This window comes from Anopheles bellator, chromosome 1 (assembly GCF_943735745.2).
Source record: "Anopheles bellator chromosome 1, idAnoBellAS_SP24_06.2, whole genome shotgun sequence".
NCBI classification, from domain to species: domain Eukaryota; kingdom Metazoa; phylum Arthropoda; class Insecta; order Diptera; family Culicidae; genus Anopheles; species Anopheles bellator.
The window spans coordinates 51,742,225-51,758,267 of record NC_071285.1 but is presented as its reverse complement, the minus strand read 5'-3'; the positions used below and the strand labels follow the sequence as shown (position 1 = coordinate 51,758,267).

At 51.7% G+C, this 16,043-nt stretch overlaps 2 protein-coding genes across 2 annotated transcripts; both read right to left on the bottom strand.

The window, feature by feature from the left end:
- Positions 1 to 1,327: 1,327 nt before the first annotated feature.
- Positions 1,328 to 7,481, bottom strand: LOC131215811 (uncharacterized). Its single transcript, XM_058210207.1, is given in 12 exon segments — positions 1,328 to 1,703; positions 1,775 to 2,003; positions 2,006 to 2,440; positions 2,503 to 2,638; positions 2,702 to 3,092; positions 4,545 to 4,555; positions 4,817 to 4,949; positions 5,085 to 5,270; positions 5,359 to 5,533; positions 5,598 to 6,029; positions 6,631 to 6,769; positions 6,838 to 7,481. Coding segments are annotated over 12 exon segments (3,108 nt in total). The 5' UTR covers positions 7,303 to 7,481.
- Positions 7,482 to 8,695: 1,214 nt separating this feature from the next.
- Positions 8,696 to 15,821, bottom strand: LOC131205964 (G-protein coupled receptor Mth2-like). Its single transcript, XM_058198294.1, has 7 exons — positions 15,354 to 15,821; positions 13,319 to 13,460; positions 11,062 to 11,326; positions 10,786 to 10,955; positions 10,540 to 10,714; positions 10,010 to 10,195; positions 8,696 to 9,420 (listed from the first exon to the last, which is right to left on the bottom strand). The coding sequence occupies exons 1-7, from the start codon at positions 15,819 to 15,821 to the stop codon at positions 9,261 to 9,263; spliced, it is 1,566 nt and encodes a 521-aa protein (XP_058054277.1). The 3' UTR covers positions 8,696 to 9,260.
- Between the last annotated feature and the right edge of the window lie 222 nt (positions 15,822 to 16,043).

The window sequence follows — 16,043 nt, the reverse complement described above, 5'->3', positions numbered from 1 at the left end:
GCGGCTGGCTGCAACTTATTCTACCAATGCGCCCGAACGTAGAAGAAAACATCACCACCGGTACGCGGACAGTGCAGCGGCTTTAAGGCCAACAGGAACACCGGTAATTCCGGTCCTTCAACGGTAATGGAATTTAATTAGCCACATGGGTGACTCTCTTACCTTCGCATGGCGCGCGACACAGGACCTCGACCGAGCCGGCAAGGGAAAATGGAGGGAAACGCTTCTTTCGCCAGCCGGCGAAATCTTAATCAGTTTAATTCAAACGAATAGTTTTGCGAAGGACACCCCGGGCTGCCAGCCCGGGCAGCCTGATGAATATGGATGTTGTTGCCCGGACCCGACCCGGGGAATCGTTTACGGATCGAGAGCACCGAAAGAGCGGGAACGAACCCTTGGATCTAATCAAGCGGAATGCATCTCCGTCAGGCAGAAGGAACGGACGTGTCGCGCACCACGGTTTGGCGGTTTCTTTATTTCTGCGTCTGCATGATTTATGCCGCACATTTTCACACGGCACGGCATTTATGAGATTCCGCGTCACGCTGCGCGCAAGGAATCGCTCATCTGTTTAGCCCTTTTTTCCCGGTCCACTTCTTTGTCGGATCGCAGGTTTGGTTGGTTGGTGTTTTCAGTTGCCACCGATTACTGTTGCTGGTCCGCGTGCTGTTTTACGGCCACACAGGCGAAATATTCGCCATTCTGAGTGACCGCCACCGAGAAATACGTCCCACCGACGGTGATTGATATTAGCTCAAGCCGTGGCTTAGGAGTGCTCTTGGCGATGTCCAGTTTTGCGTGCCGCTGCGATGGACACCGTTGCTAGGAGATTAATGTGATTCCATTCTTGTCGCTCGTCACCGAAAATGTATTCTTCAGTTGGCTGGGGTAATTCGTTGCATTTTTTTATGAAACGTAGCGAATTCTGTCACTTTTAGCTCGGAAGACCCTGGAATGTGTATCAGTAGAGGAGAAAATGTAGTTTTTCCAACCGTTTTGGGAAAACAATACGAAACAAGTCGCGTGGACGCCTGAAGTTGTACGCAATGTTGTTTAGAACATTACGAAACGCTTCCTACAGCATGAAGCGTTTCTGGTGTTCTCGGAAGCGTTTTCTGCTGGCTTGGCTATCACCAATCTGTTTATTAACTTTCGAATTGATTAACTCTTTAGTTTTAAAATGCAATACATCAACACGACAGAGAAAGGTGCTTTATTTATTACCCGTAAACATTTGGCTAAATAATTAATCGGAAAGGCTCTACGTGTTACCGTTTGGCTAAGGCTCTGATTGCTACCAACTGCTTCGTTTCACTACGACATCGTTTCAGTTACTCGAGCTTTCCATCTTCGGTGCGGAGGCAGTCTGCGTCAAGCTGGTCGTTTTGGTGGCAGTCACGGAAAACAGTGGTTGAACCTGCTTCCGGACCTGCTTTCCCTTAAGCCTGCAAGGTGAAAACCGATACAGATTAGCCCTAGCGGACCTTCGCCGTTCAACAGCCGCCACTCTACTTAACCTCTCTTGCAGCAACATCAACACTTTGCGCTTCCAGACAAACAGGAAGAATATGAACACCCCGCTGATGCAGTTGCAAATATCCGTCGCGTAAACCAACCAGTTGTGAGAATCGGCCACCCAGGTGATGAGCTCAAACATCCAAGTGACACCCATCACCACAAACAATCGAACGTAGAGTCCGTAGCTTAAAAAGGGGTAACAATGAGCAGTTAGTCATAACAGTCCCGCGCCTGACCCACATTCCATGCCGCCCACCGATTCCGTTCGTTTGTATATTTGCTGTGGCGCCCGGAGTCTCCCTGTAGGGCGGCTGCAGTCGAGCGCTCGATGTGGTTAATCTTGGCGGCGGTGCTGATGAAGAAGAACAAGTTGCTGCTGACCACCAATCCTAGCGGTAGGTAAAGGTACAGCAGAGAGATCAACGTCTCAGCTGCACGTGGTAGAGAGAAGTTTATAGAGGGTGTCCTCAATACGGTGAGCTTGGCTTACCCCGAAACAAACATTGGCCATCGCCAAACCCTGGACGGATCTTGGAGTGCAGTAGCTCAGTGTTGTCGGCCACCAGGGCGAAGGCCAAGAACACCAAAGGAACACCGTACGCGTAGCAGCAGTAAAGGTAGAACTTGCCACGGTCCGTCGTGGACCGGCGTCGTCCTCCGAACGTCCAGTAGATGTCGAATGCCATCAGGTTGAGCCAGAAAAAGCTGGTCATGAGGCAATAGTAGCAGAGGTACCCGATGGCCGTGCACCACTCGGGCGATCGGTCGATTATGCTGCGCTTGATGAGGATCAAGGTCACGTAGCTGCTGGTAAGGGCAACCACATAGGCCATGAGCGATTTCCCGGGGATGTTGCGAAGATCCGGTATCACTAGGTAGACGAGCAGTGTGGCCACCAGGAACGGTACCGATATGATCATACCTGAAAAGGATACCCGTATCATTGGGAGGTTCAATGGAAAACCAATCAATTACACAACGTACCCAACGAATGCCAATGATGCACATCGATCTGTTCCGGTGCTTCCTTTATCCACACGAAGGGGGTCGGCTCTGAGCCCGGATTAACACAGAACGACCGACGGGGGTACACGTTCGAGCCGTACGCGAAGCTGCCATCCTGCAACGATCCGTTACTTGTAATAATCACGCACCGGAAGCCACTTCAAAACAGCCACCTTACGTCGTTCAGTTCACCTTCGTAGCCGGAAATGCGCAACGCGAATCCGGGAGTGTAGTTCCAAGCGGGAGGCGTCGCGTAGATCAACCAATAGCCCGCGCTTCCTTTCACGTCCACTTCCGCCGAACGCTGGCCGCTCGGTGTCCAGCTTCGGTTCAAGGGCAGATCCGACTCTTCGCAGCTGGTCCGGTCGATGTGGTAACAGCACACGTAGATACAGACCCGTCGTGAGCAAACGCAGCTGTAGTACTGCTGCTGCTGGCCGTCAGTTACGTTGTAGTTGTCCGGTTGATAGACACCTGCCCCGTATCGGATCGCACCGCTCCGATCCATGATCCCTTCCGAGAGGTCGATCCTGTCCTCCGCGGGACAACTATCATCGGCGATTCCTTCTCTGGTGGCAACAATCAACAAAACCACTAACACTGGGGAGAACAACGTCCCCCGTTTTCGTTCACGACCCATTCACCGCAGCGTGAAGGGTGCTTAGTATCCGGAGTTCTTTTTCGGCAACAACCTGCAGCTCAAACGGGACGACGTTCTGACTCGTACTGGAGCGAATTGCTCACCTGGGCGAGTCTTAAGATCCTCAGTTACTGCAATCGTCGAGGAAATCGAACGGAGAATAAATATCTGAAAGGCACGCGTGCACTGGTCAAACCCGAACGCGGCGGATCGCGGACCGTCCATGTTTAAGAAACATTCGGTTTTGTTTATACGCGCGCAAAAGAATACTAACAAGTTTCGCCGCCGCCACCGCCGGCTAGACGCTCCGCTTCAGGATGCCCGGGGAAATACTTAGCACCTCAGACTCCACGAACCCCGAACAACGTGTTTGCTGGGGAAAGAAGAAAAATCGGGAGCTACTCTCCGGGATTGAATGGAGATTCTTCACCGCCGTTCTGTTGTTCTATTTTGAGTTTCTCGATTCTCGAATTACCCCATCGTGCGAAGCACTAACGAAGTTGTGGGAGTTATCATGTTGTTCTCGCCGCCAGCAGAGACTCCAGAGGCGAACGGGGCTTACTCATGCGGCGCGGCGTTCGATAATCAGATCCGTCTTTTTCCAGGAAAACATCAAAGCCCAATCAAAACAGTGGCGCCGTTTCCATTGTTCGAATGCCAAGTTGTGCGGGGTTTTAAGAAATACCAACACTGAGCGACTGAGTTGCGATAAGCACACTTAAAGTATGTTTTATTAGAGAACATTAAGAGGTTATTTTATTACACTTAACACAAATACTTTCTCAATTCAATCGAGGTAGAAAGTAGATTTCCGGTGCCTCGTGGAGTAGAAGAGAAGGTCAAATGAAAAATAGGATTTAGATCAATAAATTTACCATTGCCTATGAGTAACGCACCAGCTGGATGTTATCTGGCGCGGCCTTGCAAACCGATACGATGTGAAACGTAATTCAAAAGCAACCAACTTACAATTAAAAATATTACACCTCGTGTGCCACTTATCCTGCTGTTAGCGTGTCTTACTTCTACGGCAGCTCCGATACTTTTTTTTAAGAACATCGATATTAAATGCGTATAATACAAGTTGTTAATGGCACGATAAGAATACCTTTACAAAAAACCATCAATAAGTCTTAAAAGTATTTGAATACTGCGCGCCCCAGCACGGACGCAAACCAACCACCGGTTCTCGGTCGGTGAAATATTTCACCAAACGAACATTTCACGGCAAATGCCGATGACGGTTGTGGGGAAGCATTTTTTAAATCCCATTTAACGCGAACAATGGAACGGCGGTTTCGGAAGGAACGTGAGTTTTCGGGAGCTAGCCATCGATGGGCGACCTTCAATCTGCTGCTTTTGAGCCCCCGGGCAGCCTTACGTCAGCTGGATCTGAAGCGATAATATCTCTGATAAAATATTAGTTCCTGCTCCGGAACCACACGCGGGAAGATTTATGACATCAAGCGTAGCGAGAGTGAAGCGTAAGTGTAGACACAACGGTCGCCACTCTTAAGTAGACAATGCGAGCGTCCCGATTTGGTACGCCATGGCGCACGTGCAAACGACTAGACATTAATCGGTGCCGGCCGCACTTCGCCCCGCAGTCCACGGTCGTGAATGGTGAGTGGTAGCGTAAACACATCAATTTGCGTGAGTCATGTCGGTTAGGGGAACGTTGGTGGGGTTAGGGCCGAATTTCACTTCCGTCGATCGTGTCGTGCTGATAGTGCTGTTGTTCGTCTGGTGCTCACCGCGTGCCCTCGACTCCTCCCGGGTGGTGAATCTGTGCCGGTAAACACAAGCATCGTATGAGAGCATCGAGGATCACCTCGCGATCGGGACCGGCCAGCGTTGTGCCACCTCTCCGTACCCGGACCAACACACTCCCGACCACACCACCCGTACCCGTTATACGTACCGCTGCAGCAACAGGGTCTTCACTTTCTGCTTCCAAACAAACAGCACGAATATGACGATGCCGGTGAATAGGTTGCAGATGTCGAGCGCGTAAACCAGCCACGATTCGCCGCCGACGAGCCAGGTCACTATCTCCACCGTCCAGGTCACACCCATGATGGTGAACAGGCGCAAATAGAGGCTAAACCTGTGGGGCCGGATGTGCGAACCGTGTCAACGGCGGACGATTAGCGGTGGCCGTCATTTCCGGGCCATTCGGGAATTCCCGCACATACCGATTGCGATCCTTCTCGTACTTGGCGTGGCGCCTCGAATCACCCGACAGGGCGGCGGCCGTAGCCTGTTCCATACGAAAGATGCGGATGGCCGTGATGGCGAAGAACAGCACGTTGGCACCGACGAGCACCAGCAGCGGCAGGTACATGTACAGGAAGCCAATCAGCATCTCCTCTGGGAACGATAAGCGGACCGCCCGTTAGGACATTCCCTCCGCTATGGCATCGTGGCTACGTACCCTTGACGAAGCACCGGCTGGTGCCGATCTGGGGCCGTATCGCTTCGTGCAGAAAGTCCGTGTTGTCGGCCAGCAGGACGAACGACAGGATCACCAGGGGAGTGCCCCAGGCGTACAGACAGTAGTACAGGAACCGGCGCCGTTCGCTCGTCCGTCCACGACTCCCTCCGAACGTCCAAAAGATATCGAACGACATCACGTTGAGCCAGAAGAAGCTGGCCAGCAGGGAAAAGTACACCACGTACCCGGTGACGAAGCAGAGCGTCGACCGGTACCCGTAAACGTTGAAGCGCATCAAGGCCAGCAGCACGTACGACACGATGAGGGAGCCAACGTAGCACATCAGCGACTTGCCCGGGACGTTGCGCATTTCCGGTAGGATCGCGTACACCAGGAAGGTGGCCAGCAGAAACGGAATCGACACGATGATGCCTGCCGGGAGTCGCAGTGGGGAAGATTGTAAATTCAAGCACGTCAAACAGTGTTCCGGGGTGGAGTTCAAATTTCTTTGCGAAGTAAACATGGTCAGATGGGCAGATGTTCCGGTGCTGTGCCAATCGTTCCAGGTGGAACCAGTATTTACTCTAGAGTTATGGGCACAGCGACGCGAAATTCCAGAGCCGAGTGCCGACGACTCCCTGGAGGAGGTTCGCAGCAAAAGAAAGTCATTCATGAGTGGAGCAGGTTGCTATTTTGAGGCCATTGTGCAATGGCGCTAGAATTTACGCTACTTGCCACAAAAGCGCCCCAATTGTCGACACCGGGAACCGAAACTCCCGTTCAGCGATCCCCGATCGCACATGGACACTAATGGAGCGCACGTGCCTAGCACATTATGCACGCATTTCGTTGCACCACCGGTGGCCCAGGCGAAACCGGGCGAAATAGAGATCGCATCGTGCGAATCGCTCCGTCGGCAAAGGGACCGAGTGCGTCATAGTCGCGGGAGCCGTGCGCCCAGCGTGCGCTCGTTAGTTAGTAGCCTCGGTTTAATGGGAACGGCAAGCAGCAGCACCAGCGATCACCAACTCACCGATCGAGTACATCCGATGGAACGCCAGCGCGTCGACCGTTTCGCAGTACCCGGCGTTAACCAGGCCCTCGGGTCCTTCCGTCTGGAGGCAGTACTGGCGGTACTCGTAGACCGACGATCCGTACGCCAGTGTGCTGTCCTGCAACGTTTCAAAGGCACAGTGAGTCAGTGCCTAGCTCGGCCATAGTTCCACAGGTCCCCGTTTACCGGTCTCAGCACATATTCGTTCCAATCGAGCGACAGCAGCGTACCGTCGCACTCCGGCAACGAGTAGAGCATGTGATAGCGACCGGGATCTTGCGCCAGGTCCACCGTCCGATACGAGGCACCGTCGAGCGGTTCCGAGACGTTTACATTCAGCTCCTGCACCGTACAGGGCCCACCGGGACAGCAAATATGGATACACTGACGCACCAGGCAAACACATCCACGCCGAACGCCTCCATCCCAGAAGTGCTCCGAAGGACCATACAGAACGCCCTCGTGCTCGATCCTTCCGGCGGAGTCCTCGGTACCGTTGGTGATATCTACCGACTCACGCACCGGGCACGGTTGCCCGGTGGCCGTGCAGACCCCCCACACCACCACCACGACCGCCAGTGACCAGTGCCACCAACACCACCGACGGGCCGCCCTTATCGTGGGGCCGCGATAAGGCCCACGTTGCATCATGTTTTTCGTTTGTTTGGACAATGTAGCGTTTCCTAACGCGACTAGCACGAGGTCCCGAGGCCGATCTGGGGCGGTGGCCACTCCACGCACACTCCACTCCACAAGTGACACGAAACACCTGCACCAGATTCATTCACGATTCACGAGCCGCCACACTGAGGCACTGCGGCGAAAGCTTTGCTCGCACTCATATCCTATCTGACTAGCTGATGACTCGGACATAGCAACTCGGGCTGACAGAGCGAACAATTCGCGACCACGGTCAGGCGCGCACTGGCGACCGGTGTGATGCTATTTTCAACACCAACCCCCCGATCGCGGCTCGCGGCTCTACACTTTTCATAAACAACGGCGTGCGATGCGTGCGGATCACCAGCGCCACCACCACCAGCTGGGCGCTGTATTTCAATTTCCGCGGAATTCTTATCGTATTGCGCCACCGGGGACCCTGCTAACCCAACGGGCGAGCTACGAAGTGGTCCCGGACGTCGGAGAATGCCGGCTGATGATTCATTTCGACGCGGACTATTAACTAATGGGCCACGGGAGGGTGGGGTTTATGTTTCCATCGCTCCATTATCATCACTGTCATCAGGGGCGGCAGCCCCATAATCACGGGCTGGTCACCGGGATCCGCGAAAGGAGCGCAAAGTTCGCGGACTCGTCATTTAACGATGTCGCGCCGCTTTCGATCTCGCCCATTTCGTTTCAAGTCTAATTAAACGGCAATCGGTACTTTGGTGGGGCCGCCGCCGGCCACCGCAGTCGATCCGACGGCGTGTGGTGCGGCTATATTCGATGTTTATGTTTCAAACATAAACGTTTGATTTTCGAACCAATAAACAATCGCCGCAGCACGGCACACGGTTTGCGGCGGCTTCGTGCAGCTCAATAAACTCGATCGAGGTTCCGAAGTGTTACACGATCGGTGCGCTTTGTGTGCGCGGCCAATAAACACCGGCTTTAGTGCTCTATTTCTGTTCGTTTAGAAACAATAGACACCAAGTGCCAATATCCGGGAGCGATATAAAGGGCACTACAAGAAACATATTTTAGGAAACCCCTTTTCATGACGCTTCCTTTCGGGTTTGAATTTTCACCGAAATAAATTCGAAATACGATCGAATAATTCTTAGTAATCGAGTCTTTGTTACTGTTTCCAATTCCACCTCAAAATTATAAGTTGATTAATATTATCTGCGCTGCGTACGCGTATATCTTTATCAATAATGATTAAATGCCAGTCACGAACATTAATCAGGATTTGATTAGAACTCACAAAACGATGCGTACGATTTCTCAACTTCCCCGTTATCTACTTCAAAGTCTCAATCAAAGTCTGGTTATCTCATGTCTACATTTATCCATCCAAATATTATATTTTTATTCACGGTTTCGCTTTCATACTAAGCTGATCTACAAATGCATGGAATGTACCCAAACAACTTACGCGGTTATGTTTAAGCAGTTGTTGCAATACAAATGGCCAGTTATGGGACACCGAAAACACCGAACTGACCGGTGCACCGGCTGTGATTCACGTACACAACATCAATACATTTGGTTACTTCTTGAGGATGAATACAGCGCCTAAACTCTAAAGGATCAATTTCATTTCGTGCTCAACCCAGCTTCTCTCGAGGTAGATTTTTGGTGGTGGCCGTGTCTAGATGCGTGAACGTGCTTGTGTTGGTGGCCGAATGTACAATAATGCGGGTATTGCTAAGCTATGCCTTCTATTTTTTGACGATACACTAAATAAAATACTGATTTATGCCCTCCGTCCCTACCTGTCATGCACCGATGCCACTGTACTATGCCCCGAACTTCGTTTCGTTATGCCCTCCGGCCCCCTTGTTCGTGCTCAAGGATCCTCGATGGTGATCCCAGTTTGCAAGCTGGTCCTCGTGACGGAACTACGAACGCTTAGTGAGATTTTGTGGAATAGGTTCAGGTCCCTACAGTCGCCGTGGTGCCACCGATCCGAAGCTGGTGTTGGTCTGCATGACCAACGGTTTTTCCGTTTTGGAACCGTTGTAGGACGAAGTCGTGGTGGCCGTGGTACGCGAGCTGCACGTGGACATCGTTTGCTCCTGTCTGGTCTCTTTGATACCGAACCTGTACAAATATAACACGGTTGGGATCTTTAGTGCCAATCTTTAGTGGGATATAGTAAAGTGGCGAAGTCTTAGCGAACAAAACGAAACCAACACCTGTGTTTAGCGTGAAAACATTAGTGAACACTTAACAGTATATTACAACCAACCAACCAGAGACATGAATCGAGCTACCCAAGAAGAGAGGTCACGTGAAGATCACCGAAATTACCCGAAGATCACACCAACCGGTGGTGGTTTGGATTACCTCTGACTTGGCTTCTTCAAGGCGATCGCACTCCAGAGACACATGGACACACCTCAACGAGCAATACACCGGAAGCGAAACATTCACAGCCTAAAGGAATCACCAACAGGAGCTACACTACCCGTTCACGTAGTACTGTCTCCCTTCCTACGGACAGCAAACAAAAAGGGAAGAAAGGAAGACGGACAACAGAAGCACAGAGATGCACGATGAGAGTAAATATGACCAACACGGACAACATTGACAGCAACAGCCGGCTTTACATGTACAAGCAATAGCACGAGGCTCAAGCGCTCTCGTTCGCCGAGGTGGCCTCCGAAGCGCACCGGACATCGTCACTCACCTTCTGTAAATTAATCGTTTAATTTTCTGCTTCAACACGAACAGCGCGAAGATGAGGAACCCCTGGATGCAGTTGCACACGTCCGAGACGTAGAATATCCACGCATTGTTGCCCACCACCCAGGAAATGATTTCCAGCGACCAGGTGACACCCATGACGATGAACAGCCGCAAGTAAAGTCCGAATCTGGCGGAGGACAAACTCAACATTAGCTTCAATTTATAGATATTGGAATTGGCAATTGGCTATACGGTTGTCGAGACATTCGTTCGCGTTTTGAAAGTGAGTTTCCCCCTTTCGGTAGGGTTACTAACTCTGCCCTGTTACAAACAACCTGAAGCACTCCCGTATATCGTCATCGTGACAACGGCTTCAAGTGGTTTCCGTTCGGCGTAAGTATAAGGCACTTAAGGAGCTGCATATCAGTTGCTAGAGGAACCCTTTTTAAGAGCCTATTTCCAACTGTCGGTCATGGCCAATTCGATCTGATTCAGAGAAGAAATCTTCTCCACTTCTCCAACCGTTCGTACCTATCACGATCGTTGTCCAGTTTGGTATGGCGCTTCGAGTCTCCACGGCGAACGACCGACGTCTCGCACTGGATCTTGTAGATCCGCAGTGCAGTTATCACAAAGAACAGCACGTTCGTAAACACCAGAATCAGCAGCGGCAGGTAAAGGTAGAGAAACTCGATGAGTTTATTTCCTAAAACAAGAAAACGGAGCATTAATGTCAACGAAGGATCCTAACGGATAACTCTCTCCAATCGTTCTTACCGACAAACAGACATCTGGACGTGCCAAACTGCGGGCGAAGGTAGATCGGCAGCAGATCGGTGTGATCTGCAACGAGGGCGCCCGCTACCATCAGGACCGGGCATCCCCACGCGTACAGCGAGTACAGCAGGAACTTCTTCGTTTCCGTGCTGCGAACTCCCGTCACGCCTCTGGGGGTGGTAAAGCGGTGGGACATTAGTAACTGGGCGTGCACGGTGGGGCTACTAGCGGGCGGGTGGGCCGACACCCGCCGCGTGCGCACGGTCGGGGACCTACTTGAACGTCCAGTAGATGTCGAAAGACATCACATTCAGCCAGAAGAAGCTAACCATGAACGAGAAGTAGACGATGTAGCCGGAGATGGCGCACGATATGCTCGCGCCGGGGAACGTTTGCAGCTGCACCAGCGAGAGGACGGTGTAGCCGACGCTCAGCCCCAGGACGTAGCACATCAGCGACTTGCCGTGCATGTTCCGCAGCTCCGGGATGCAGGCGTACACGAAGAATGTCATCAGCAGGAACGGCACCGAAATCAGCATGCCTGAAACGATCGCAGACGCGTGATTAATCAGGACACCGAAACAACGCCGACAGCCTGGCGCTGCGAGCAGATTGGGACGATGTAATTCGGCACGGTCAACCCTCCTGCTGACGCCTCATCACAGCGACATCATCGGTAAACACATTAACAAAATTAACTGAATTCCCACCCGGCCAGGCCACCCAACGGATGATCTGTGGGCGCCATATGGGACCACATGTCAAGCTGTCAAAACGGTACCCCTGTGATTGCCCGGCCACTATCTTTTGGCGCCACGCAGAGATAGTAAACCGATACTCTCCTTCCATACTGTGGCGGCACCCAGCCAGATACGATTCCCAATGGCGGCGCCACTAATTAATAAGCGGCGCGAGTTTTGTGTTTCTATTACCGATATTAGCAATGTAAATTTCGGTAGCCATCGGCCGACATAGTAATCCCTATACCGATCCCCTTTTTTCCATGTCCTTGCAGTCCGAGTGTCCAAACACTGCCAACAACAGTATTCATGAAGACGCGCATTGCGTGCGTCAGTAAAACGTACTCTGCAGGGATTCGCAATCATTAACTTGCTGCGCGGCTCTGATAGTGGCCGAGCTGATGAATCGTTGGTGCGGAAAACTCATCACCAGCATATGGCCCACGGGGAGGCGTTCGTTTGCATGTCTGATTCGTGGCCGTAACTTTCACTGCGCAGTGGACACCGAATGGAAATGTACGCCAATCGGATTGGTGCCAGAGGTTAACAGTTGGCGAAAGCAAATAAGCGGCTGCCTTATCAACCGGCAAAATGTTGTACGCAGTTCCGGCCCGGGTTTGGATAGTCCAATGGCTCACTTAAAACCCTGTGCCCTGTCTTCTTTCACTGTCAGATAAGACGGTTTTATACGGTGATCATCATCGGGGAGATATTAAAGGAACGGTTCGATGCCTACAAGAGTGCCCAATTCCTTTCCTTAGTCATTATATCAGCATCTCATAATCATTTTCATTCGTCATTAAACTTCTCTTCTGGAGTTTGAACCCTTGTCTAAACATAAACTATTTACAGTTCTCCATCGCCATTTAATGTCATTTTTTCGAAGGACTTCTACTGAGCTGTGCCTTTATTCTAATTACGCTTATCCTTTGAAATACACTCAAAATGCGTGGTTCAACCCAATTCGTAAAAAGGGCGAGTGATGCATTAGATCACCGCGAGCTTTTGGTCGAAAATATCAGAGGGCCGGGCTTGAAGAAACTCTAGCCGGAGTTGAATAAACTTCGCGTTCAAGGAGTGCCCCAAACAAGCATACAGTCATGTGCTGTATGCCAATCAATAAGCTCAATATGCTTGTCAATATGCTTGTCATGTCAATCTTCATACTCTGCCCCGGGGGAATACCACACTGACAGGACCGCTGACGTGTCGGTCGTGGTCCAAAAAAAGATCAATCCTCATATTCATAACTCCGGTAGGCGAGGGCACAAACGCAGAGCTTCGCAGAGTGGCCATTAGCCTTGGCCGTTTGTCACAATCGCGCTACAATGCAAACCGACACGATGATCTTCCCAGCCAATGTGGTGATAAGTGCACGATCGGTACGGAGCTGAAATGGTTGACCTTGGCCGTGTGGGCCAGCCCCGGAGCGGGTCATAAAATCTAGCCGCCGTCGCTATCGCTGCGTAATGAGCGCTTGACTTTTGTATGTTCCCGACGACCCCAGTGCCCCGGCTGAGCTAATTGCCGTCGGAAGTCGTTAGACCCGGTCGGTCAACATTGATTTGCATCCACAGAGCATATTCAGGCGATCCCCGCGCGTACTGGGAGGGCCATAAAGTGTGGCTTATCGCGCTTATTCGCGTTTGCCAATCCAATAAGATGGCTTGCCTTCGAAAGCAAAAAGGAACCACGCACGGTCGGCGACACGCGCCCAAATTTGCCGCCTGGCAAGTGGACTCTATTGGACTAATTGGGGTGTTTATTCTCCTGTCCGCCAACCCGGTACTTACCGACTGGATAGAGTTGGTACTTAAACTCCTCATTCGACTCGAAGCAGATCAGCCCGGAGACGTACGGTTCGTTCTCCCGGGGCGCTAGGCAGTACTCGTTCCGCGGCACAAGCATTGTTTCCGCAATGATAACACTGCCATTCTGAGAAAAGAAATGGAACGCGTTAGTAGACAAGGAATGATTTTCAAAAAAATGTTCAAATTCATTCGAAAGAGCCAACGATCATCGATGCTTCTCGCAGAAGGTGTAGTAGAAGCACAGTTTTAGTAGCTGACGACGGAAGCATTTAATATGCTGTTAACTGAAGCAGACAAGAAGCTGTTAGCTCACGTAGACAACATCGCAACAATCCGCTGCCTTTATTCGTAAGAGCTGTTGACATAAGCAGAACAGAGTTTGATGGCACCTTCTTCGGTTTGCTGACCACAGTTGCCAACGCCGGGGAGGAGTCGACCGCGGAATCTCGAACAATCGATCAACAACGCTGGGAATTCGCTTTTTACGTCAACCGAGGCGAGCGTGCAGCACGCAACATGCGCGATCTCTGCGCATTACTCATCACGCCACACTCGTGATCGTCTTGATCTGACATTATAAACATTCATCACCAGAACATGGAGTGGGCTCGCCGGGTGTCTGAAAACGATCTCGACTGTTGTTGCGCCATTTGGAACGTAATCCACTAAAAATAAGAATAGCGCAGGTTCGCCCTGGGACCATGTTTCAAACATCGGAGGCATCGGACCCACCCATCTCTACAATCTGTCTTTTTCCCGGCACCGGTTTTTGGGGAAAATCCATCGAGTATTTAACGACTCGCGAACTATTTGCAAATTTTACAGGGAAAGTCCCGGTGCTTTGGGGAAAATAAAGGGTTTGTCTCGCTGGTTCTTCAGGGCAGACGCAATACCCATCGGAGCAAACACCCGTTGGAGTTTTATCACTCCTCTGAAAGGACAACCACCGACCCTGGCCCCTGGCGGTGCCCTACAGTATTTCGCAGGTGTCACACCGGTGTCCCTTCAAACATTTGCCAATCGTGGCCAACGCTGCCAGCCTTGAGGGAGTGCGAACACCTTGCGCGATTGTTGATATATGCACCTGCAATCAGCCACTTCAACCGACTGCACAGCAGGTCAAACAAATCAGATCGAGTGACTTGCAGAGCACGCCCGAACCCCAGATTGGTTGTTTAAATTATGAAACAAATCCAATCACCGGGACCGGGATTGGTCCTTATCAAAACCCTGCACGGCCCCGGTATGGCTAATTGCCGAGACCGTTGGCCGCCTGGGCCACTCGTATCATCGGTACGTACGCGTGGCGATAAACAATCGCGTGGCGTGGTGCTCCGCACGAAATGATTTATGTCGGGGGAAACGAGCACGGAAAAAATAATATTTGCCCCGCGTCGTGGCTTAAGATTGGCCAGAAAATTTAAACATACACCGACACCGGCGTTGGCCGGTATAAGGAGAAGATGAGTTCTTCTGCATCACCAACATTATGCGTTTGTGTTTAAAAGAGGCATGCCAATCAGCAAGGCGAGTATTTTGGGGTAAACCCGTTTTTTCTAAATAAATAATAAACTCGGGACGAAAACGACCATCAATCATCCGCGCTCACGACGCTAAGGCGCAGAGGGGTCTAAAGACTGGCAGCGCGCCGGATATATTAATTGACGCTTATTAATCTATCTAATCGTACTCCGTCTAAATCATCGCTATGATCTTCTTCTGCAAACTTGCCGTCCGTAATCCATCAACAGAACTCGACAATCTCGGGCATCAAGATCGATTGTCACTTTCTAGTGTAGTAAAAACGATCGTTAGAAAGGCGGGTTGTGAACGAAATCTCGCGATGTAAGATTATTGGTGACACCCGGCTGGAAGAGGCCGCAGCTCAATGCGATCCGCGAGCCACACATGTTCCCAGTCTTTTTGCGAGTCAAAAATAGCACTGAACCGTTGGCGATGGAATTGTGCATTCTTCCGGAGCCTTCCGAATCTTCTGGCCAACTTGGTGGTCACTTACCTTTGCGACGGTCCAATAGTCCTCGGTGCGCTCCTGTGGCGTCAGTTCGTACACATGCGCGCAGGGCTTACCGCGCAGGAACCCGTAGTAGGTGCTGTTCCGTAGGTCAATCGCTTCCGTTTCACTCACGTTCACCTTGATCGGTAAGGACACGTTCGTTGCCACACAGGTCCTGGTCAGGTACTCGTTGTCGGCGCAGCACAACCGCACGCAGATCCGCACCGCGCACAGGCAGCCCCGGACGTAGGGCGCGACGTACCTCCGCGACGCAAAGTCCACGTAATCGTAGTCGATCGTCCGGTAGAAGGTTGAGTTGTACACCACCCCATCGTGCCGGATGTCCCCGTTCGCTAGCCGCTCGCCGGCCGTTATGTTGACCGAGTCGATGAAGTCACACGGCAAACTGTTGCACGCACTGAACCGGGCCCCGAACAGCACCAGCAGCGCAGCGAATATCCTGCCACTCATCCTCACTTCCGGCGCAGTTCGTCACGGAGTAAACACTGGCCGACCGGTGTGGCCGATGGACGCTCCCGCACAGCTGGCTACCTGGCGCGGACTGGCGCGTCGAGACACATCCTTCGAAACTCGCGCGTACCGAATGGCCCAAAAAACCAGTTCCAGCGGAATTTCTGAGCAGAACGGGAAAATGTTTAACCCGCGCCGTGCCCTCTCTGGCGGGGCTGCCAG

Excerpts from the sequence above, each read along its gene's own strand:
- LOC131205964 (XM_058198294.1), bottom strand. The coding sequence starts at position 15,821 with ATGAGTGGCAGGATATTCGCTGCGCTGCTGGTGCTGTTCGGGGCCCGG. Across the intron at positions 13,461-15,353 it reads ACTATTGGACCGTCGCAAAG|AATGGCAGTGTTATCATTGC; the intron begins GTAAGTGACCAC and ends TTCTTTTCTCAG. Across the intron at positions 9,421-10,009 it reads AAACGATTAATTTACAGAAG|GTTCGGTATCAAAGAGACCA; the intron begins GTGAGTGACGAT and ends ATATTTGTACAG.